Source organism: Macadamia integrifolia, chromosome 10 (genome assembly GCF_013358625.1).
Source record: "Macadamia integrifolia cultivar HAES 741 chromosome 10, SCU_Mint_v3, whole genome shotgun sequence".
NCBI classification, from domain to species: domain Eukaryota; kingdom Viridiplantae; phylum Streptophyta; class Magnoliopsida; order Proteales; family Proteaceae; genus Macadamia; species Macadamia integrifolia.
In genome coordinates, this window is record NC_056566.1 from 20,731,353 (window position 1) to 20,755,279 (window position 23,927).

Here is a 23,927-nt window from a genome sequence, read left to right on the forward strand (position 1 = left end):
ATTTTTTTAATTTTTTTTAAATTTTTTTTTAACACTGAATATTATTTGGGACATAGCAAAACAAGGGGAGACATAACCCGCTTGACCCCAACCCAGGAGAGACAATCACTCTTTCACTCTCAAAACCTAAAAGAAAACACTTAGAAAATAACTATTACATTCGAAAGACTGGTATTCAAGACATAGAATTGAGATCTGGATCGGATCTGAATAACTTGATCCACCCCAAATTGATATAATATTGACATCGAGGGTTTTTTTTGTAGACCCGCTATAAAATGTGCTAAGTATCCTCTCTTTTTATTATTTTTTCCTAATACCCCCTCTAACATCCGAAATTGCACATAGGTGTCAGAGGGAACCCTCTATCCAGGGGTGTCAATTTCATGCCCGACCCACCAGGTTCGGTTAAAGCCCGAACCAGCTCCCCTGATTCAAGCTTGACATATTTATTAATTGGTTGCTCCCGATGAAAGGGTGCAACCCGATGGGCATCCGAGCAAGACCGACCGGTTACTAGCCTGACATGTTTAAACCCTTATTAGAGCCCGTTTTGAGATAACTAAATGACTAATTAGCCCATCTAAGGCCTGTTTATCCCCATTAAGGACCAATACCCGACTGACCATTGATAAATAGGACCATACCTAGCATATGAGGCCCGATTACTTAAATGGGCCGATCACGATGTGAGGTCCTAAAGTGGGCAAGCTCGATATGCCCAACCAAAACCGGCTCGGTTTGACTGATTGACAACCTTATTTCTGCCCAACATATAATATAAAGGGGAACGGAATGCTACCTGGTCATGTGGCCCCTGTGCCCAAACATAGGGAGGAAATGATGACCCTGTCCCTGTGAATTATAACATACACACCCCTTGTTGATGTCTTTGCGTCCCCCTCATTATCCTCGTGCTAATACAGGGGTCATACGATCAAATAACATTCTTTTTCCATAGTGTAAAAATGCCTAACCCAACCATAAGAGCACAACACATTGCAATTAGAATCAGGGTTCAAGCAAATGGTATTTGATTGGGAGAATCGCCTGGATCGGATTGGTATCGTTTATGGGTAATCCGGATTCAATGGATCGACACGGACCAAATGTTAAAAAAAAATAATACTAATAATAAATGAAAATCAAAGGTAAAAGTATCCAATCTGACCCGATTCTACACAATTCAAAATGGTATCGATCAAGACCGATCCAAACTCCAATCGCAACTTCTAAAACCGTGATTTGTCAATTTCTTAGTCTTTAAGGCACCGATGCACCACATTCTTCCATCCTCCCCTCACCCTAAAAAAAATTAATAATTTCCTCCCTCGTCTCTGGTTGTTCTAAAATAAAGTCCATGATACATGTTATATAAATAGACTCAAAGAAACATGGGATTGCTACTAAAAAAATAAAAAAATTAAATTAAAACATGGTATCCCCTTAAAATAAGATTAAATATTTACTTAAAAATATTTTTTTGGTATAATTTAATTAATTAAAAAAATCTGACCAATAGAAATCAGCCCCTACCCCACCACTGCAACTCCCAAATGTTTTGGCATGCGACTATGCATGCTAAATATTCGGTTATGTAGCCACAAGCCCACAACCCACAAGACTGTTAAAGTCAAAAGTCATATCTGAAAGTCATAAAATTCGTTAGGGTTTTCTGTGTTTTTGAGCTTTAAACAAGACAATAGACAAATTGACTGTTATAAATTCCAAATGTTTTTATATTTTGTATGCTTATGAAAATTAAACCAATAGTTGGTAAACCATTAAAGCATTTCAAATTTAGAAATTTGATTCGATGGAAACTTCTCATGTGAAAATAGTGCGACTAATTGTTGCCCTCGATCGTTAGTTGGTGGGTAAAAAAAGTTGTGGGTTATAATGGGGTGCATGGGGAAGAAGAATGAAGAATAGTAGAGGTGAGAGATGAACAATGTCCTAATTAAGTTCAGGGGAAGAAGAATAGTTACGATCGAGGATTTAGTTATCGGTACTGATAATGATACCAATCTGGATTCTAGATTGGTCAATTCTATCCTTAATTTAAAATAAAATAAAATAAATCTTTTTTTTTTTTTTACCCCTATTTCATTAATACTGATACAATATGATCAACACGATCAATCCAATAATAATACTTAGAAACATGGTTTGGTTTAATTGTTAATTTTCATATGATTTGAAATTTTTTGGGGAGACCTCCCTCACAACCCAAATTTATTATCTTTATACTTCTACTTTATTCTTTATTTTCACATGAATTTGTAAGTCTTCAAATTTATAAATATTTAAAACCGATTTATAGGTTGACCTACAGTGGAAAAACTAGACAATTCTATCATTCCAGCCAAATCGGAATCAACAACCCAATTCCAATCTTGAATAGGTGTTCTAAAACCTTGGAGGCCAGCCGTAATGTTTCATGAGTAGCTGAACCTATAACCTACGATGCCACACGAAGGAATAAATTTGTATGCAAAAATGGACATGCATGATTTAAGTTTTAAAAGCAACTTAATGCACGAGGCTCCTGTTATTGCAAGATTTAGAAGGGACAAATGTACATAGTCATGCCCGTTGCCTCGTTAGTGAGATTGTTTCCAAATTTCAAACCTATGATCAACATATATATTACAATAGTGCAGAACGACATCAGGCTGGTTTTAGCTCAATAAATTTTCCCCATTTGTGGGGCTTTTGCACCCAAAAAACATAAAAAAGGGGCAGAAGGAAATTTCCATACACATAAATTGGTTAAAGTCAAATGCCTAAATTGGATAGCTTCACGGCCTATGGCCAAAGTTGTTTTCCTTATTTTCCTGCTTAAATTTTTTTGTTTCAATTGATGAATTCTTCATCTCATTGGTTTTTCCTCTTTCTAGTTTGAATTGAAGAATTCTTCAGGCCTATTATGGCACAACCAGAAGCTGATCCACACTCCTATACTATCTCCATCGATGATCATGATCATGATCATATGCAGTCGTCAGTGGAATATCAGCAAAGCAGTACCACATACGTGAGCTTCCGATTGATAGTAGGTGCAGATGGGGAGGAGGAAACCAGCTGCAGGAGAAAAAGAGAAAAAGAGTATACTGGATTCATTGGAAAAACCTATTTATTAAACTTCCTACTATCCTAAAAAAAAAAAAAAAAAGATAATTTCACCTTTTCAAACAATTTTTTTTATTTTTTTTAGGTAGGGAGGGGTAGTAGGTAACAGCTAGAGAGTTCAAACTCGAGATCTCTTGGTGAACATGAGATTTTTACATACTACAGCTCACCAACCGCACTAGGCAGTTGTTGTTAAACAATAAATTTGATTTTCATATAAACCCTTACAAATTACAAAAATCCTCTCTTTACCCTTTCATATATTTTGGTAATAGATCCAGATAGCCAGCGAAGTCTATTCAGCTATAATAGAGTACCCACCTGAAACCGGCAAGCGCAACCACCCAAATCAGAATTGCCGCAGATACTGATATGGAAACAACAGCCAAACACCGGCAGAATCTCGCAATCTTTGGGTTGTCCTCTCGGTTGGACATGGCAGAAACCGCAACAGAGAAAGCAAACATAAGAGATATAATGAAAGCTTTGTAGATTGAGAGTTGACCCTTATTGAATAACTTAGGAACTCTTTTCCCATCAATTTCCTCAAAGGGAAGCTGAAACAGAGTAACCATTGTCATGTAACAGAGAGCGAAAATCACTTCTTCAGGCCACACTCCTCCTCGATTCTTCATTGGAATCTCTGTGTGCTTGTTGTTCTTGATCACGGGTAGGAGACACTTCACTTGCACCTTCCTCCATAGTTTTATCTTCATCTCTTCTTCTCTCCAAAATCTCTCTTACAGATTCTAATTAGGACAAGGCCTGAAGTACTTAATTTTGCTTTCACTCTCAGGGGATAATTGAAGAACTCTTATAAGGCTATTTGTAGAAGAAATACTTTCTTTGACGGGGTGTCCAGGAAAAAAGAGCGAAGAAAGAAGGAAGAACTGTGGAACTTGTAGAAGAAAAAAAAAAGGCATTTCTTAGTTTTTCCAAGCAGGAAGTTTCTTCGCAGTTTTTCAATGAGAATTTTAAGTCAAGTAGGGTCAACCAAAATGACAATAAAATAGGATCGATTTTTCTTTGATCCATGGTGAAGGGAATCCCTTGACTAGGTGTCAATTCCAAGCTAGACCCGGCCCGATCAGCCCCTTGGCCTAATTATAATTGATCATTTCTGGTGCAAGGGTGCTATCTGACGGTTGTTGAGGGTTGATTGATTAATAGCCCGACATGTTTATAGCCCGTTTACTATGCCCAATATGTTTAAAGCTTGTTTTGGAGATAAATGTGTAATTAGACCATTTAAACCCCATTAGTTCAAATATTGGTAGCCCAACTAAAGATCGATAACCCAACTGAGACCATGCCTAGCATATGAGAACCGATTACTTAAATGGGTCAATTATGGTGCAAGGTCCTAAAGTGAGGAAACCTAATTACACCCAACCAATGGGCACCCCTATCCTTGACCTCGGGGTTTTAGATGCGCAATAGAAGTAGTAAAATAAAATAAGGGTTTATGAATCCTAGGAAGCTGTGGTAAACCTCCTAGCATGTTGGAGGAGGAAAATAGTAAATAGGATATTTTCTAACTATTTGAAAGTGGGAATTCAAGACTAACAATCAGGATCCGAATGAGATTTGAGATCGCCACGAAATTGGTATATTCTTATCAAGGGTTTTTTCTTACAAGAGTTGAAGAAACCGGATTAGCAGGAATCAGGATTAGCCTTGGTCAGATTTCAAATCGTGCTTGGAAGTAGGAACACTTCCGACTAAGCCTAACACACTTATGGCCCGATTCAATAGTCCCGCTTAAACCTGACACATTTATAAATAGTCAATTAACGATGCAAAATGTAAGCATGATAGGCACCCGATTTGCCCTATCATTTATATGGTATATTTACATTTTAGTTTTTCTTATAACAAGGGATAAATTGATTTTTTTTAATCAATTTATTGTATATTTATTGGAGATTATGTACTTTCAAGTAAGGGTGTCAATTGGGATGGATCATGGTATTTGGGATCGTTCAGTACCGATATCGGTACCAAAGATGCCAATTTAAGTACTGTCCATTTAGTTAATGGGACCAAATCTAGATCACATGTAGTCTCGTTTACTAACAGGATGGGACAATACCGATTCTTAAACAGTTCTAAACATTGGAAAAGGGAGAAGAACTTCAATAGTTCCCAATGAGATGACTCCCTTATTAGTTTTATGGATTTTTCCATATCATGAGATCTAAGGTGCTTTACTTTAGAAAGCAAATTAAAATACAAAATCATTTACGGTTTTACTTCTTTAAACCATCTAAGATCACATGTGAACTTCTACCCAAAAAACAAGGAAGGAAAAAAAAAAAGATCACATGTGAACTTCAAAAAAATAACAAGTAAAAATTAATGATAACAAAATAAACAAGCTCCGATGTAGAGTGCTATCACTAAACAAGTTTATAATAATAGAACTAAAGGTCTATCATCTGAAACCTCTATAAGAGAAACTACCACCCAAATATGTCAAAATATTGCCATAAAACTTGAATAAGAGAACAAATATATATCTTTTCAAATGGTATTTTATTGGCAATTTTGGTTTTATCTGATACCTAATTGGTATTTTGATACTGGTTTCATTGGAGTACTATTCCAGAATCGTCTTGTCCCATTTATTATTCGATACCAAAATCATATCCTAATATATGTTTTCTCGTCACTTTACCGGTGCTATTGGTTTTTTGCCCCCACCCAAAAAATAAATAAAGGGGTGCTATATGGTTATTTGTTTTCTTCTTAAATAGTCAACTCAATTCTTACAAGGATGGGTTTGAGCATCTAGCTTATTGGCAACCTGTTAGATACTTGTGGCTCTAACATAAGTCCAAGGATGGTCAATGATTCACTCTTGCACCTCTATAGGCTAAATGAACAACCTATAAGTAATGGAACGAGAGAGAATAAAAATGAAATTAAGGATACTTCTACCCTTATAAAATATGAAGTATCAAAAATACCCTTACAATAAGTTAATATTTCTTTCACCCATGTTTTAATTGTTGGACCCCATTCGAAGACCTAATTTATCTTTCTCCCAAATGGTAATTATTGAACCACCAGCGATTGCAGCGATAGTCGCTTTGGCGACTAACAACGACGCGCAAGACCTTGCCGCGACCAGGTGAAACCCCTCTTATATAGTCATTCATGTGTTTCTTCTCTCGAATTCACGTTTTTCATCGCCGGGCTATGGTACTTTGTCACGTTGTCTGGGTCAACAAAAAGCTCGTTCCTGACGGCAATGGTGTGGATTTGGGTAGCTGGGTAGTAAGCGACGATGTTCTTTTGAACCCATGCATAGGCGAAAGATGGTCTCTTTGCGGCCATGCAGAGATTTTCGTTTGGCAAGTCGACGACGACCTTGATGCCTGAACCAGCAAGGACTTTAAGCACTGCGGGATCGGTGTCGAAGAGCTCGACCCTCTCGAGACCCTGAGACTTGAGGAGCTGAACCACGTTCATTGCAGAAGGGAGGTTGCTTGCTACTCGCCCGTAGTTTACTCCGATGGAACCCGCATCAGCAAATGTAAGTTTTAGAGACAACTAGAAAGAGATAAACAGTAGTTAAAGAAAAAGCAGAAGGGAATAGAGATAGAGATACCATGTTCTTACCTGCAGCAAATGCGAAGATGCAGAGAAGTAAGAGGAAGCAAGGAATGGTGAGCCGCTCCATGCTCTGGTTCTGAAAGAAGCAGAAACAGAGCATGAGAGAGAGAGAAGGAAGAAGAAGAAGAGTGAAGAGTCTAGAGGATAATGGGGAGGAAGTGGGGAGAGTGGAGTGAGTGAGTGTGAGGTGGGGAAGACAGGAGAGAAAAACACATAAGAAGAGTAGAGAGAGAGAATTTAATCTTCACTCTCCATTAAGGTGTCCTCACCCATAGCCCTCAATGCTCTGCAGAACTCGTACTCTTCTTCCGCGGGATCCTTCAAACCGGAGCTAATCGAGACCGTGATAAAGCCCATGCTGGATTTTTTCTGGTAGATGGGTTCATACCTCATGGTGAATGTTTACCCTTTCTTCGCCTACTCTGTTAATGCCGACGTCAACTCAAGTCGCAGGTATAGAGAGAAGAAGAAAAGGAGAGAAAGGAAAAGGAAATGAAATGGTAAAATGGTAAAGATGGGTATTTTTTGGATAATGAAATTGGTAACTTATCCATGTTTTACTCATAAGGGCAAAAACATCATTTCATAGCATTCCTTAACCATGATTAAATTTAATTTGGTGAAATAGAAGAGGTGTTTTTATAATTGTGACATTCTACAAATGTGACACTGTAAATTATCCTTTAAATTATAATTGTTTCTTATTTAAATTTAAAATTTTCACTCTCCTCCTATTTTGACCAAAAAATAAAGATTAGACAGGCCTGAATTGATCCAATCCCTCAAACCGTGGTATGAACTAAATTCTCTCTCTCTCTCTTTTGATGTGACCCTGTGATGGAGTTTTGTATCTCTCGAGAAAGTACTCATTTAATTTGACATCATCGATGGACCATGTTGTCCCATGACTTTGAGCAAGCCCAGACTTTAGCCCAACTCACTCTGGGATTTGTCTGGCCTTCCTTGAATGCAGAGTAATCTAGACTCTAGGCCGGACACTATGGTTTTAAAAAACGAAATGGAACGGTTAGTATCGGTTAAATCGAAACAATATTGCCTTAACAGATCCTTGATCCTAATCTTCTGTTCTACATATATGGTTCAGGGCTAAAATCATAAAATAAATTATTCTTTAGAAGAAAAAAAAGGGTAGATCTGTCTGATCCGTATTTGTTACTTCTTTTTTTTTTTTTTTTTTAAATCCAAGCTCTATTAACCAAATCAATCATGCGCCTCCTAGGGGTGTACGTTTCCCACTCTGGCATCATGGGAAACCCTTAAAATAATTAAGCCTCCATTTGGTTTTAAGAAAAAATCACTTTTGGTGTCTATTTGCAAGGATTATGCAAATATTTGTCCAAAAAGTGAAATATATTTTACAAGAAATGAGAATATTTCCCTACACTTCCCTTGCAATCAATGGAGTTTATAAAGAATTTCTTCATTGATGATGAGCTATATTTAGAGAGGAAGAAGGGAGAATCCTCATCAAAATTCAATAGATGAAGACACAGAATCCATTTGTATTAGTAATGATTAAGGAGAAAGTTTCGTTGAACCTCACCGCCTGATCCTAGGGTTCACAAACCCTTAAATACCCCCTTATACTACTCCCCCACTCTTGACCCCTACTGTTAATAGATTCTCTTTCACGGTGGGTGCAGGAAAACTTGGTCCAATAATACACAACTACAATATTTTCTTGTGAAAATGCTGTATATTCTGTCGATATACCTAAATATGTGTCTATGTCTCTCCTCCTCCCCTTAAAAAACGTTCCCTATGTCCCTCTCCTCCCCTTGAAACAGTCCCCACGGCATCCTTAACCTCCTCCCATATTTTTTTTTAGTGGACAAAACTTATAGGAAATCTCCAGCCGAACTGACTAGGCCGTCTAATCAATTGAATAGTTGAATCCAGCCCAACCACCCACACACGGATTGTCATCATTGTTGGGCTTGTTGGCTGCTATCATATAAGTCCATTTAACAAATGGGCTAGGCTTGTTTCCTGCTTTCATATAAGTCCATTTACCAACAGGACTCATCCTCATTTGGAACCTATCTATTTCCAAATAAACATTGCCAACGGCAATCCAAAAAATGGTATTATCCACAAAGAACCCATTTCTTTTGGTTAACTAATAAACAATCATGCGAGAGGGTAATAGTACTCTAGTTTTGCGGGAAACTTTTTTCCATACTTGAATTTCAACTTTAACCCATTCCTTTTGGTCAACCATAAACCAAGAGTCAAGATCCGGATTGGTCCGGGATGATTAGATTTGATCGATCAAAACTACTCTAGAATTGGTTGGATCTGGTTCGACCTCGCGATCCGATTTTTCATACCCTGATTAACAACCCATCAGCTCATATGGGTTCAAGATCCACTCATTGAAATGCATGTATAAAAAAAAATAACATATTAAATGTATAAGCAGATGGTTGTTCTTTCTAACCCAGGAATCTGGGGATTTTTATTATCCAAACCCAAATGTAATGTTTTGGATTAGTGGAAGCGTAGAAGAGAACACTTCTCTCTATCCATACTTGTTAAGGAAATCAATGTAAACATTAAATTAAGAAAAAAAATAAAGGGCAAGAAATAAAATAAAGCAAGAAGGAAAGGAGATGAGGAGAGGTAAAAGAGAGAGTGGGCAGGTTGCTTGCATTGGTGAAAGAGGTCAAGGGGTTCTTTTAGTTCTGAAGATCCATCAGTTAAAGTATTCAGTATAATTCAAACCTACTTTTTTAGCCTAACAAAGCAAACCTGTATGTTCCTCACATTTGTCTTTTTTTACATCTTTCTTTCTTTCTTTTTCTTTTCTTTTCCTTTTTTTTTTTTTTTTTTTAAGGGGACATCTCACCTTCGCCCTTTGGCACTTTCTACAGGGTTAGCCCAATATGTTTTTTTGGTTTATGTGGTTGATTTGTCCACAAGTAAACTCTGCTTCGGGTGGAATTTTCTTTTCTCTTTGGCTTTGTTTGATTGCAAGAGGAATGCAAAGTTTTTATATAAAGTGGAATTTTTTTTCTAGAAAAAATAAATTAGATGTTTTATTGCAAGGAAAATATATTTTACATGTGAAAAAAATTTCACTTAACCATTAAAATTTAGCGTTTTTATTTCCCCACCAAAATAAGAAGAAAAAAAAAACCCTACTTCTCTCCCACTCTCGCGATTCTCACCCCGCCCATGACTCTCCTCTCTCTCTCTCTCTCTCTCTCTCTCTCTCTCTCTCTCTCTCTCTCTCTCTCTCTCTCTCTCATGAGATTCAATTGGGTTTATTTTGACCAAAAGACTTTGGGTTTGAGCCAGATGGAGCATTACTGACCTGTTGGGTTTGTTTTGACCAAAAGACTTTTAGAATGGACCTTTCACTCGTTATCACTTGTGATCTATTACTATTTTCTTTATAATCATCTTTTATATTATTTTAAATATTTATTTATGCTACATTCATTCGATTTATAGAATGAAATAGTTTATTTTGGTTAGTGATAGAACATAGTATCTAGTGGCATTTGGTTTGATTTGGTACAGACCTTGAATGACCTGCTTCACATAACCAATATAAATTTTGAGGAATTGGGTGGGTTTTGGATTGAAAGGTACTCTCTCTCTCTTTTGATGTGACCCTGTGATGGAGTTTTGTATCTCTCGAGAAAGTACTCATTTAATTTGACATCATCGATGGACCATGTTGTCCCATGACTTTGAGCAAGCCCAGACTTTAGCCCAACTCACTCTGGGATTTGTCTGGCCTTCCTTGAATGCAGAGTAATCTAGACTCTAGGCCGGACACTATGGTTTTAAAAAACGAAATGGAACGGTTAGTATCGGTTAAATCGAAACAATATTGCCTTAACAGATCCTTGATCCTAATCTTCTGTTCTACATATATGGTTCAGGGCTAAAATCATAAAATAAATTATTCTTTAGAAGAAAAAAAAGGGTAGATCTGTCTGATCCGTATTTGTTACTTCTTTTTTTTTTTTTTTTTTAAATCCAAGCTCTATTAACCAAATCAATCATGCGCCTCCTAGGGGTGTACGTTTCCCACTCTGGCATCATGGGAAACCCTTAAAATAATTAAGCCTCCATTTGGTTTTAAGAAAAAATCACTTTTGGTGTCTATTTGCAAGGATTATGCAAATATTTGTCCAAAAAGTGAAATATATTTTACAAGAAATGAGAATATTTCCCTACACTTCCCTTGCAATCAATGGAGTTTATAAAGAATTTCTTCATTGATGATGAGCTATATTTAGAGAGGAAGAAGGGAGAATCCTCATCAAAATTCAATAGATGAAGACACAGAATCCATTTGTATTAGTAATGATTAAGGAGAAAGTTTCGTTGAACCTCACCGCCTGATCCTAGGGTTCACAAACCCTTAAATACCCCCTTATACTACTCCCCCACTCTTGACCCCTACTGTTAATAGATTCTCTTTCACGGTGGGTGCAGGAAAACTTGGTCCAATAATACACAACTACAATATTTTCTTGTGAAAATGCTGTATATTCTGTCGATATACCTAAATATGTGTCTATGTCTCTCCTCCTCCCCTTAAAAAACGTTCCCTATGTCCCTCTCCTCCCCTTGAAACAGTCCCCACGGCATCCTTAACCTCCTCCCATATTTTTTTTTAGTGGACAAAACTTATAGGAAATCTCCAGCCGAACTGACTAGGCCGTCTAATCAATTGAATAGTTGAATCCAGCCCAACCACCCACACACGGATTGTCATCATTGTTGGGCTTGTTGGCTGCTATCATATAAGTCCATTTAACAAATGGGCTAGGCTTGTTTCCTGCTTTCATATAAGTCCATTTACCAACAGGACTCATCCTCATTTGGAACCTATCTATTTCCAAATAAACATTGCCAACGGCAATCCAAAAAATGGTATTATCCACAAAGAACCCATTTCTTTTGGTTAACTAATAAACAATCATGCGAGAGGGTAATAGTACTCTAGTTTTGCGGGAAACTTTTTTCCATACTTGAATTTCAACTTTAACCCATTCCTTTTGGTCAACCATAAACCAAGAGTCAAGATCCGGATTGGTCCGGGATGATTAGATTTGATCGATCAAAACTACTCTAGAATTGGTTGGATCTGGTTCGACCTCGCGATCCGATTTTTCATACCCTGATTAACAACCCATCAGCTCATATGGGTTCAAGATCCACTCATTGAAATGCATGTATAAAAAAAAATAACATATTAAATGTATAAGCAGATGGTTGTTCTTTCTAACCCAGGAATCTGGGGATTTTTATTATCCAAACCCAAATGTAATGTTTTGGATTAGTGGAAGCGTAGAAGAGAACACTTCTCTCTATCCATACTTGTTAAGGAAATCAATGTAAACATTAAATTAAGAAAAAAAATAAAGGGCAAGAAATAAAATAAAGCAAGAAGGAAAGGAGATGAGGAGAGGTAAAAGAGAGAGTGGGCAGGTTGCTTGCATTGGTGAAAGAGGTCAAGGGGTTCTTTTAGTTCTGAAGATCCATCAGTTAAAGTATTCAGTATAATTCAAACCTACTTTTTTAGCCTAACAAAGCAAACCTGTATGTTCCTCACATTTGTCTTTTTTTACATCTTTCTTTCTTTCTTTTTCTTTTCTTTTCCTTTTTTTTTTTTTTTTTTTAAGGGGACATCTCACCTTCGCCCTTTGGCACTTTCTACAGGGTTAGCCCAATATGTTTTTTTGGTTTATGTGGTTGATTTGTCCACAAGTAAACTCTGCTTCGGGTGGAATTTTCTTTTCTCTTTGGCTTTGTTTGATTGCAAGAGGAATGCAAAGTTTTTATATAAAGTGGAATTTTTTTTCTAGAAAAAATAAATTAGATGTTTTATTGCAAGGAAAATATATTTTACATGTGAAAAAAATTTCACTTAACCATTAAAATTTAGCGTTTTTATTTCCCCACCAAAATAAGAAGAAAAAAAAAACCCTACTTCTCTCCCACTCTCGCGATTCTCACCCCGCCCATGACTCTCAACAATCTCTCTCTCTCTCTCTCTCTCTCTCTCTCTCTCTCTCTCTCTCTCTCTCTCTCTCTCTCTCTCTCTCTCATGAGACTCAATTGGATTTATTTTGACCAAAAGACTTTGGGTTTGAGCCAGATGGAGCATTACATACCTATTGGGTTTGTTTTGACCAAAAGACTTTTAGAATGGACCTTTCACTCGTTATCACTTGTGATCTATTACTATTTTCTTTATAATCATCTTTTATATTATTTTAAATATTTATTTATGCTACATTCATTCGATTTATAGAATGAAATAGTTTATTTTGGTTAGTGATAGAACATAGTATCTAGTGGCATTTGGTTTGATTTGGTACAGACCTTGAATGACCTGCTTCACATAACCAATATAAATTTTGAGGAATTGGGTGGGTTTTGGATTGAAAGGTACTCTCCCCCCCCCCCTCCCCTCCCCCTCCCCCTCCCCAATCTATTTTGAGGAGTTAGGTTGGATTATTAGTTTTTTAAAATTTTACATATATTTTATATCAATTTTACATCCAACCAAACAACTATGGTAAATTAATTTCACTTTATTTTTGTTACAATCAAACGACTCAAAAGGGAAAAAAATTTCACTTCACTTCCCATTTCTCTTACAACCAAACGCAGCCTCTCACAAATTTCCCACACACTTTTCGTGGTGGTCTTGTCATCTTGTGCATGAAATGTGTTTAACATGTCTTAATTGAATTTGGGCCTAAATTTGGGCTTTGGCTGGGAAATTCCACCCAACATAGAAAAACTTTTAAATAGTTTTCTTTTGGTGGTATAACTAAACCTATTTATTGCTTTTCTCAATTCAAAAGTAATAATGATATCAAAACTCCCGTATGCTTTATATGGGATCGTATCATACCACAACACTTTTAAACTAAGATTCACGATGCTCATTCGAAATTAGATAGTTCTTTTTAAGTGTTTACACTTTACTCCAAGGTTGCTTAGTGCCAAAGACTGAGGATCAATTACTCTTATACCTATGGTACAGACCTTGAGAGAATCTAAACCCATAAACCAACTTACAAAATAAGAAAATAAATCTTTATATAAAGTGATATATTTGGATGGTGTTCTATTTTATCCATAAAGACAAATAGATATTTTTATGACCATGAAAACTTACATTTTTTTTTCCCCTCATGTGAATAATCCTAAGAAGATAAGGAAAGTGAAACTCAGAATCACAGGCTTCATAAGTCCAACTCCACATTTTTCCAACCTCCACTCTTAATTTTCTTTCAACGTCTTATACGGGTCATGATCGCTCTTAAATTTTTTTCAACACTTTTTTTTTTTTTTAAGTGTAACGTTGCTATATACGCTGTCATAGTGTCATTGAGAGATATTGGGAACATATGAAACTTCCACGTGTCTAGACTCTAGAGCAGTCCATTCATTGGGCATAAATATTAGCCAAGAAAACACTTGGCCTATGGTAATCTGGAACTTTTCTTATTTCTTCTTTACTCCTTGTGATACTGACATTCAACTGACCCCACAATGGAACCACGTGGCACCCTATAGATATGATTAAATATTTAATTGAAAAAAAAACCTAAACGATAAAGTAGACAAAGATCTAGGGTTTTCACCAATATGGAATTAATTAAATTTCAAATCTCGGTTTTCTTGCAGCTTTAACTTAACCTATCACTATTTATCATTAGCAATCTAACTATGGCTTCCCCGCCGAAGCAAAACTGAGAGACAAAGTTAGCTGGGAAGTTGCTTTCACAAAGCATTACTATTGTGAACTTTGGCAAACTTTTCTTTTAGTATTTATTATTATTTTCCCTTATACAGAAAGCGGACCCCATAAGCCACAACCGCCCATATAATACTCGATCCTCCTCTGTGATAACTGATAAGGGCCCACCTTTGATAGCAGATTTCCATAGTAGCTGTAACATTACACAAATAAGTAACTAAAAATATATAAAGATACAACAGGTGCAATGATTGTTTCATAAATAAAGAAATAAAACAGTAACTTTCAAAAAGCTCTCTCTCTCTCTCTCTCTTTTCCCTCCTTTTTACCTGCATTAAAAAAAAAAAAAATCAAAATAAAGAAAAATGTGCTGAGAATATAATAGAATATGCCGAGATGCCTAAACGTTTCAGCACTTCAAGAAACTTGCCCATCATTGTTTTCAAGGAATCTCACTTCTCTGCAAACAAACAGTGACCCTCATATTCCAAGGAGGGTAATCTCGTCATTTTAAGCAGAGCATTGGATAAGTTTCTTCAGTCTTCTTCACCACTATTGGAACTCTTGCCATTCACACCGACCTTTCCGTTTCCTTCACGTGAAAACGAATTCGTAAAAAGCAAACCAGGCTTTTAGGCTCCCCATGGTGGCAAGATCACACGACGGAAAAAGGTGAAGAGCAGACCGGGAAGGAAGGATTTCCAAGGAAGGGAAAGAATAGAGGCAAGGCAAGGCAAGGCAAGGAAAAGGTATATAAAATGCAGTTTCAATGTCTTTCTTGATGAACGGTTCATCATCATCATCTATCCTCATGCAAATTTGATGCGATTAGACTCCGCCACACGCCGTTAGGACGGCACGATCCTGCCATCGTCAGACCTCTGGAATTCTTCAAGAAAAAATAATTTAAAAATATTTTAAAAAATACAGAGGAAGTGGAAAATTGAACTAAGTAGCCAAAATAATGAGATTAAAAGATCACACGTAACCTTTGAGAATCTCAACATATTTGTCGGGAATTCTCAATTTGAAGGAGTTGCAGGTCTCGTAGAACAATTACATTCAGGATGGAGAGAGAGAGATACTATAATAATTTTGTTATTTTTATTACTATTATTATTGTATGATTTATATCAGTAGTTGGTTACAGGCTTTACTTCTTACAGACCCTTGAAAAAAAGGGGTTTTGGGGTGGGAGGTGGGGATCAAAAGGTTACATGATAGGAAATTTTGATTCTCGGGGTGAAAAAGGACCAAAAAAAAAAAAAAAAAATTCATGGTTTTTCTTTGAGGACGGAAGCTAAACCGGTGACAATTTTGCCGCCTCCACGGGAACTCTTCGGTTTGATCGCCGGCGGCATCCACTCCGACACCACAACTTTAATTTTGTCTTCGTCGTCGCAGATACCACTAAGAAAAGAACTATCCTCGCCGGATTCAGTCACCGACGACGGCGAGGTCTTTTCCCCAAAAATCAGCTCAAATTCGCCCGAGAAATTCTTTGTTGTAATCACACTCGGCTTTTTCTCGGTTTCTGACTCAGTTTTTGCTTCTGTTGGTTTGCCTACTGATGTTCTAGTGTGAGGAGAGAGCCATTTCGCTCTCATATACTCGGCTTTCCTCCACGGCGGGAAGTCCATCCCCTTCTTCTTAAGGCTCTGTTTCGCAGCATCTGATACGACGGAGACGATCTGTTGAAGACGATCGGGTTTGCCGACGAAGATTGCAGGTAGAGCTTGCAGAACCGATTTGTAATTTTTGGTCGACCGAGCAATCTCGAATTCTGACCGGAAATCCACATCAATTAACAGTCGGTCTCCTTGAACGATCACATCGATGTATTCGTATTCTCCTGTAAGGAGTTTTGATTTGGACTTTAGAAAGGGCAAACACACAACGGGAGATACATGCTTGTAAAATATCCTACAAAGGCGCCTCTTTCAATGCATCTAAAAGGGAAATCGGATTGAATCAATACCATTAAAACTCAAAACTAAGAGCACAAGTACCTGCAGGATACGAATGGGATTTATCCCAACATGATTTGCAGATTGAAGCGTCATATCCAAGAGCTATGAGTCCATCAGTGACGAATTTTCTACACTCGTCCTTGTGCTTGCAGCTCTTGTTCTTGTCCACAATTTTTGCAGTATCAGCTAATAAATTCCTCTCCGTAATGCTCGCACAAGGAACCAAGCTCTGCATTTCAAAAGAATTTATAATTAACAAAGGAAAAAAAAAAAAACCTCAACTCCTTCCACGCTATATAATTGAAGAAATTTAACAGAAGAAAAAGATTTTTTTTTTATTCAAATAAATCATCAATCACCTTGAGCATTTCGCAAGCTTCACCAGATGAGGCTGCCGCCACCGACTCCCCGAAGCCATTGAAGAAGTCGAATTCATCGTCGGAGCTGTCGGAACAGTTGCCGTTGAAGCAATTGCAGCGATTCCGTCCGCATTTTGCAGCTGACGCTGGCTGCTTGTCATTACTCTCCTCGATGAAATTTTGTACCATTTTTGCCAAGCACACAGAACTCGGCTCCCAATCGTTACTGCCATCTTTGATGTACTGAGGCTCACCGACGATGGGCTTGTCGGCCGATGAAATCCTCAAAACGCTTGGAAACTGTCGCTCTAAGAGTCTCTTGAGTCGCGATTTTACGACGGGCTTAACCGGATCGTTCCGAACCAGTCCTTCCAAGGAATAAGAATCAATCGGCTGGATCTTCATTGGAAAAGGCATGGTTAGCAAGATCAAAGGATGAATGGCAATTTCAGACGTTCAAGCTCTGTTCTCCATCTCTCGGCGACTTGGAATCAAAGTCAATTTCGCTGTCAGTGCTACACCTACTACTCCATTGAAACCAATCTGACAATCGCAGTAGATGATCAAAACGCCAAACCAGGAATTTGAGGAATCAACAAGGACTTATCCAGGGCAACTAGGTCTTTACTACCAAGTATCATGCCTCTTAGATGTCCTTGGCACCTTCAACTCCGAAAATTACCAAAAGTAGAAAGCACTGAAATCGGGAAAGCGAACACATGGGCTTGTTGAATTGAACCAGCGGGGGAGATTCCTAGACATCTACCAACTATTTTAAGCTAAGAAAGATCTAATCCAGAGACATAAAAGACGGAGCCATTACTGATACATCAACAACAGAAGGACCAAAATTCTCGTTGATATCCGCGATCATCCCCCTCTCATAAGAAAAACATTTTCATCGGACCAGAAAAGATTAGAGCATAACAAAAATTCAAAATCCGATCAACTCCACGAACAAAGAAGTGATGAAGAAAAGAAGAAGCTCCTAAACAGATTAATCCACCAAAATTCGAAACTCCGGAATGAAATTGATACCTTCCTCTCCGATTATTATACTTATTGCTTCGGATTAGAGAAATAAGTATGGAATAACTTCAAGAACCTGCCAAAGAAAGTGGCTTCTTGCTTAGGTTTCCACAAACGGTTAAAGCAGGGTTCACGGAAGACATGACGGCGAGGGAGATACGGACATTCCGGCCAGCCAAGGAAAAACAGACGGCCGGAATCTTCATTTTCCGGCAGGGAATTTGTAAATTTCCGGAGAGATTATCAGCGACGAGAATCGAAGTGCAAACTCTAAAGAAGACGAGAGAGAGAGAGAAAGAAGAACACCTTTGGTTTGGAGAGGGGGAACAAAGTGGGACTGAGAGAACTGGGGACGGGGGCTTCCTTTTTAAAGGTGGGAAGCGACCTGACTCGGATGAAACGGCCACGTGGTAATCCTACATGGCAAGGAGAGATATCAGAACTGCAATACTTGTAACGAGGCCGAGAACAAACCGGAGTTGGTTCTGATTTCCGTGGTCACACGAAGACACGTTTGCGTCTTTTACAATTACAGGAAATCATGAGTGATTTATGCTACCAGAAATACCCATCTTTCAAATTTAAATGACGGGTGTTTCCCCCCTCTACTGGTAGTACCGAAACCGTCTTGAGATCGTGTGAGGGGTAAATATGGAAAATAAAACCCAAACAGCAACTCCTTTAACTGAGGATAAACTGGCTATTTGCCACTTATTTCATTCAAAATTAGTGGGCACCTGGGCCGAGATGATTGGTCATATCCACAAATACTCGTGATTCGTGCGAGTCTTTTTCCGATGTGACGAGTTTAGGGGTATTTCACGTAATTATTTGTGAAAATAGGGTGATGAGTTAACTGTTTCGTAATTTGAATTTCTCAAGTTGTTGATCTTTATCCCACAACTAAAAGTGGGAAAGGTAATGATGGGCATCTTGATTTTTCAACCTTTTACTGCTAAAGCAATTTACTGGCATCGTTCTGCGATGAGCGAGGCACGCGGCGCCCGGACGCGCCATACGCTGATGTCTTGGGGATTAGAGATCACGCCACGTGTTTCATTAATGTAACATTTAATAACAAGCGTTTGATCTTGGGCAAACGTCAAAGACGGGTTTACCCTTACGCAATTACCAAAAAGATAACCTCCCGATGATCGCCTGCCGTACGAAGTACTAGTGTATCAGGTACTTATCCAGTATCCAGAGTCTTCCACTTCACCATTTTATGATAAGCCGGATACAGGGAATCGGTATTTCTTGGATATTGATTATTTTGAGTATCATTTACGCAAACGCTGGGGAGCGTCCGATCTCTATGGATGGCGATGGGTATTGTTGAGATTAAGTGTCAATCAGGGATTGGTCAGAGAAGGTACAGGTAAGCGAGGCACCACTGGTTACAAATCTCATACGATCACAACCGTAGAATTAAAGTTATCCAAGGGCTGTAGTAGGTAACGGTTATAACCTTTAGTTGAACGTTGGAGCCAGGGGGGAGGAGTATGATTATGATACGTTGAGTGGGGGATGGATGATGGATGGATGGGAAGGTGTTTCACATTGGGGGGGGAGCATGGACCACACATCATACTCTGTTTGCCTCGTAGGACCACAGCTTTAGTTTGGTATCAAAGAGCTCGTGGGCTACGGTTTCAACCTCGCAGGTGCACTCGGGTCGGGTTGGACACAGCCCAACTGTAAGCACTTCTTCACACCCAATATTGAAATGAGGATTGGGTGAGGATTGGGTGTGGGAGACTGGAACTAGGCAGGTCATGCAAACTGTTAGAACTAGAATACTTACTGGATCAGGTTGGGTCGGGTCGGGTCGGGTTTTGGTCACATGTCATGTGTCCTTGGCAAAACCATCAAGTTGTCTAGTGATGAGGTCCATCTATAAAAGGTTCCTGTGACAAAGAGAAGATGCAATGAAGGGCCATCTATCAATGATCAACTTTCCATCTGGATTTGGATCAAACCCAACTTTGAAAACTTTAATGATCTGAAGGTACAAAAAAAATCAGAATTTGAGAGTTCAAAATTCAATTATTATTCTGTATATCCCATGAATGAATGATGAAAGAACCAACACACTAGTGAGCTTTGGTGAAACAAAAGAAGGTGTTGTCTTTGATGATGATGATATACCTTTTAGAAACCTATTTTTATTTTTATGTTTATAATCTCTTTTTTTAAAGTTCATGGCTTCTATGGGACAAAACAAATATTGTTCAGTTCTCTCCTCATTTTCTCAAAATACTTCTTCCAATGATGAATTATTGTATCTCTTTAATGCCCATCCACCTTTAAATAACTTTTTGAACATGGGTTTCTTCTTATTACCATTTTTTTTTTGTGACTCATCACTTCCCTCAAATGCTTGCTTTTGATTTCTTGTGATTACACTTGTTTTTTTCTTTCTTTTGACTTGAAAAACCTTACAAGCTTTGATACCTATTGCAATATGGGGAGCAACACCCAACAACACCTTACCTCTTTCCCTTATTCCATTTTCAATGATTTGATATGGAACATGTGGGACAGTATTTCCTACAACAATCCTAAATCATCTTTTAACATTACTCTCATCGTATCAAAATCAATGGATTTTATGTTCTTAATTTTCCTCTTGTGTCTATTGAGGGTGTGATGTCTTACATTCCGTCATATGAATTTGTGGATTAATTTCAAATAACCATTAAGAGACTGTAGGGCTTGAAGGACGACTAGCTGCTATGAATTGTAGTGAGTTATCCTTTATAGTTTGAGAGAAGCTCAAGGACGAGCAGATGCAATCCTATAACTACGTAAATCCTTACATTATATAATTGTTTGTTTATGATTTTCATTCCTTTGTGCGTTATTTTAGATTTTCATTCCTTTGTGCGTTGTTTTAGATTTTCATTTCTATAGTTTCTTTCCACATGTAAGGAGTGTTAGGAGTTATAAAATTATAACCCACGATATTATTTGTTAAGGTCCTTAATGCCATCGAAGAGCTTTCTCCACCTAATGACCTAACAAGAAGGTTTTGGATTAGACCCTTCAATATATATATAAATAAATAAAAGGTTATCATCATATATACTTTCACTAGTTGTGTTTTTTATTGATTTGCAAGCCACAACAGCTACCATTAATTTGTGAGAGCAATTCAATTCAGATCTTAGAGATTGGTACTTGGTACTTGGTACTTGGTACTTAGTAATTAAATAATATCTATATTTGAAGATGTATATATACCCAAGGGGCAGAGCAGTAACAGAGTAGTCTATGCCTCTATGGGTTTCAAGTTTCAATTCTCAGAAAAGGACATGCATGAGATATATCAAATGGGGAATTGGTGCAGCCTTGTCTCATCAATTGAAAACTGATTACACTACACAGTAAACAGTGACAAACCCACCCAATAAATTTCAAGGCCAGATGTGTCATGCACTCATGCTCTTCATGGTGGGGTTTATCTTGTGAAAGTTCAAGGCTTCATCAATCTCTTAAGTTGTTGATGTTGCAGAACTGCCTCTAATGAGTTGTGAACTTCATGAGGCTCATAAGTTTCTGGTGTTACATGATATATCTATCTTATGGTCTCAGAGACAAAACTTGTTTTTCATGAATCTATGACCAAAGATGTTGTTGAAGTTCTTGAATGAAGCCAAGGTTTTGATCGTTTATAATGGTGAAGCTTATGGTTCTCAAGAAATTAAGCAGTTTGGGTAGTTGCAAAATAATAAAAATATCTTTGTAGCTTTCATATAATTAATAGTTTTTATCTCTTTCATCAGAGACAAGACTCTACCATAGATTCAATTTAAATCACTTGATGTTTAGATTTCAAGTCAACAAAACCTAATTCAATTCTATTCAAAGTCATATTTCTTGTCAATTTAAATCATGCATATTTTTTCTTACCATTTCCCCCAAAGATGAAAAAAATACTAAATGGTCAATTGTAATCAGGCTGTAGTATCTAATTAACCCTTGATTATGGGTTAATCGAAAAATTGGAAACAGTATCTTTTGCAAAGCAGGGGTTAGGCTGTGTACATTTGTCCCTCCGAGACTCTGTAATAGCAGGAACCTCGTGTATTGGGTTGCTTTTTTTTTTTTTAAATTAATCACAAAACATTTGAAAGAAATCCCTTTCCATTTTTTAAAATTCTTGTCAAATTCTGTGGGCTGATAGAACTCAAACCTAAGATTAGCCTTAGTCCAACAAGCATGAAAAAATTGCAAAGAAAAATTTTACTTTTGGTGAAAATTAATCTATACCCCGCAGTGGAGAGAATCTAGGGTCATAATTATCCCTTTAGTGGGCAAAGTTGCCGTTTCCTCTTTGTGTCCCATCCAACGACAATGACGCATAGAAATCTCTTGTAGTTTTGATTGAAAAAGTTATTTAGTAGCGTAGGAGTGCCGCTAGGACAAACCCAAAGAGGTTATTATTCTCTATTTTTCTCAAGTCTTGATCTCATTTAGAAGACTTTTTTAATTACCAATCAGAAATTTAAGATAATTCCGTAACAAAAGGAATCAAGCAATAATTAATAAGTTCAATTAGTGAGTTCCATCGAAAAAACTTAGTCTTGACAGTTGAAAAGGATAGAATTGAATGATAAAATGGTACGCTCTTAGTTTTTCATACTCGCAAGAAAAAGGGTCCGATCTAAATTAAACAGGATCAACACTTCAGCCGTCAGATAAGCACACGAGAATCGAATATTCTTATTCAATGGTTGAACTGTTGACTGAGATCGTGTTCATGCATGACAGTGTATGAAGACTTTCTCACCTAAAAAAATTAGATATTGTTGTTAAGTAAGACTTTCCTTGATTATAGATAGATGGATAAGCCCATGTCATTCCCCAACTTAGGTAGAAAAACAGAAAACATTTGGTGACCTTAATCTTATATACTTATATTGTCTAGTGGTGTTATTTTTTGGGTAGTCATTTGGCTTACTTAATGTTGTTATTGTTATTAATTAATTAATTTAGAGAGAGAGAGAGAGAGAGAGAGAGAGAGAGAGAGAGAGAGAGAGAGAGAGAGAGAGAGAGAGAGAGAGAGGGGGATGTATCAAAGTTCTATATCTTTTGGGTTTATCTGTTCTCTAGAGTTACTCTTATCATCATCAGTAGTTAATCAACTCCACCACCTCCCTTTGAACACCACAGGAAGCCCATCACCAGCTCCATCGACCCCATGATCCTTTTATTTATTTAATTAACTTTTTTTTTTATTGTTTTAATTATTCTTTGGTAAGGGGGGTGGGGGGGAAGGGGAGCTCTTTTTATTTCTTTAAGGGATCAAATAAAGAAAGTAATACTACACATCTACATGTATTAAATTATAGTACAAAGTGGAACCACCATTGGAGGATTACTTGTCTGCTCCATGCAGTCTTACCTACTACAAATATTCTCTGTTGTGTCGACATTCTGTGGACATTTTGGTATTTTAGGGTAAAGAATAGCTCTCTCTCTCTCTCTCTCTCTAAGATTAGGTTTTCAGATTAGATTATAATAGGGTGATTGTTTTGTAGGATTTGACAAGAAAAATAATTGAAAGAAAGGAAAAAAGAGAGAAAGAGAGAAAGAGAGAAAAGGAAAGAACAAGTTAAAGTATGGAGTGTCGTTTTCCATCAAAGTTTATTGCAGTTGAGACTTGAAAGAAGGTTTATGTATGGGAGAAGGTTGTGGGGCAGGATCCCAAATTTATCTTTCATTTGTTGGATAGGGTCTTTGGTTTTCTGGGGCTTGGTAGATGGGGTGTCAAAATCCATATGAGGGGATACCCACAACCAATGCTACCCTCATATTTTTTGGGGTAGGGACACACTCCCTACCCCTTTTTCTGTGCCAATTATTATAAGGTTGTCCTTTGGTCCTTGGCAGTTAAGGGCACTCTCCCGGGTCCTAGGTCTGACTCCTTCCTTCAAGGTAAAAAGCAAAAGAAAAAGGACTTGGCCTATAACTACCCTGTGAAGTTGAAGCTGTCCCTGGCTTTGCATGGGCATGCTCCCATCATTGCTTCCTCACCTTCCGTTTTTCCAAATTACA

At 37.6% G+C, this 23,927-nt stretch overlaps 2 protein-coding genes across 2 annotated transcripts; both read right to left on the bottom strand.

The window, feature by feature from the left end:
- Positions 1 to 6,285: 6,285 nt before the first annotated feature.
- Positions 6,286 to 7,107, bottom strand: LOC122092272 (lichenase-like). The gene is made up of 3 exons (XM_042662600.1): positions 7,020 to 7,107; positions 6,746 to 6,756; positions 6,286 to 6,687 (listed from the first exon to the last, which is right to left on the bottom strand). The coding sequence occupies exons 1-3, from the start codon at positions 7,105 to 7,107 to the stop codon at positions 6,286 to 6,288; spliced, it is 501 nt and encodes a 166-aa protein (XP_042518534.1).
- Positions 7,108 to 15,591: 8,484 nt separating this feature from the next.
- LOC122092039 lies at positions 15,592 to 18,209 on the bottom strand. Its single transcript, XM_042662332.1, has 3 exons — positions 16,839 to 18,209; positions 16,519 to 16,708; positions 15,592 to 16,361 (listed from the first exon to the last, which is right to left on the bottom strand). Exons 1-3 carry the CDS (start codon positions 17,253 to 17,255, stop codon positions 15,784 to 15,786), a joined length of 1,185 nt encoding a protein of 394 aa, XP_042518266.1. The 5' UTR covers positions 17,256 to 18,209; the 3' UTR covers positions 15,592 to 15,783.
- Positions 18,210 to 23,927: the final 5,718 nt, after the last annotated feature.

What these genes read in the sequence shown, in the direction of transcription:
- LOC122092272 (XM_042662600.1), bottom strand. Translation starts at nt 7,107, where the DNA reads ATGGGCTTTATCACGGTCTCGATTAGCTCCGGTTTGAAGGATCCCGCG.
- LOC122092039 (XM_042662332.1), bottom strand. Translation starts at nt 17,255, where the DNA reads ATGCCTTTTCCAATGAAGATCCAGCCGATTGATTCTTATTCCTTGGAA. An exon ending in AAGCTTGCGAAATGCTCAAG is followed by an intron (nt 16,709 to 16,838) that starts GTGATTGATGAT and finishes TTTGAAATGCAG; the next exon opens with AGCTTGGTTCCTTGTGCGAG. An exon ending in ATCCCATTCGTATCCTGCAG is followed by an intron (nt 16,362 to 16,518) that starts GTACTTGTGCTC and finishes AACTCCTTACAG; the next exon opens with GAGAATACGAATACATCGAT.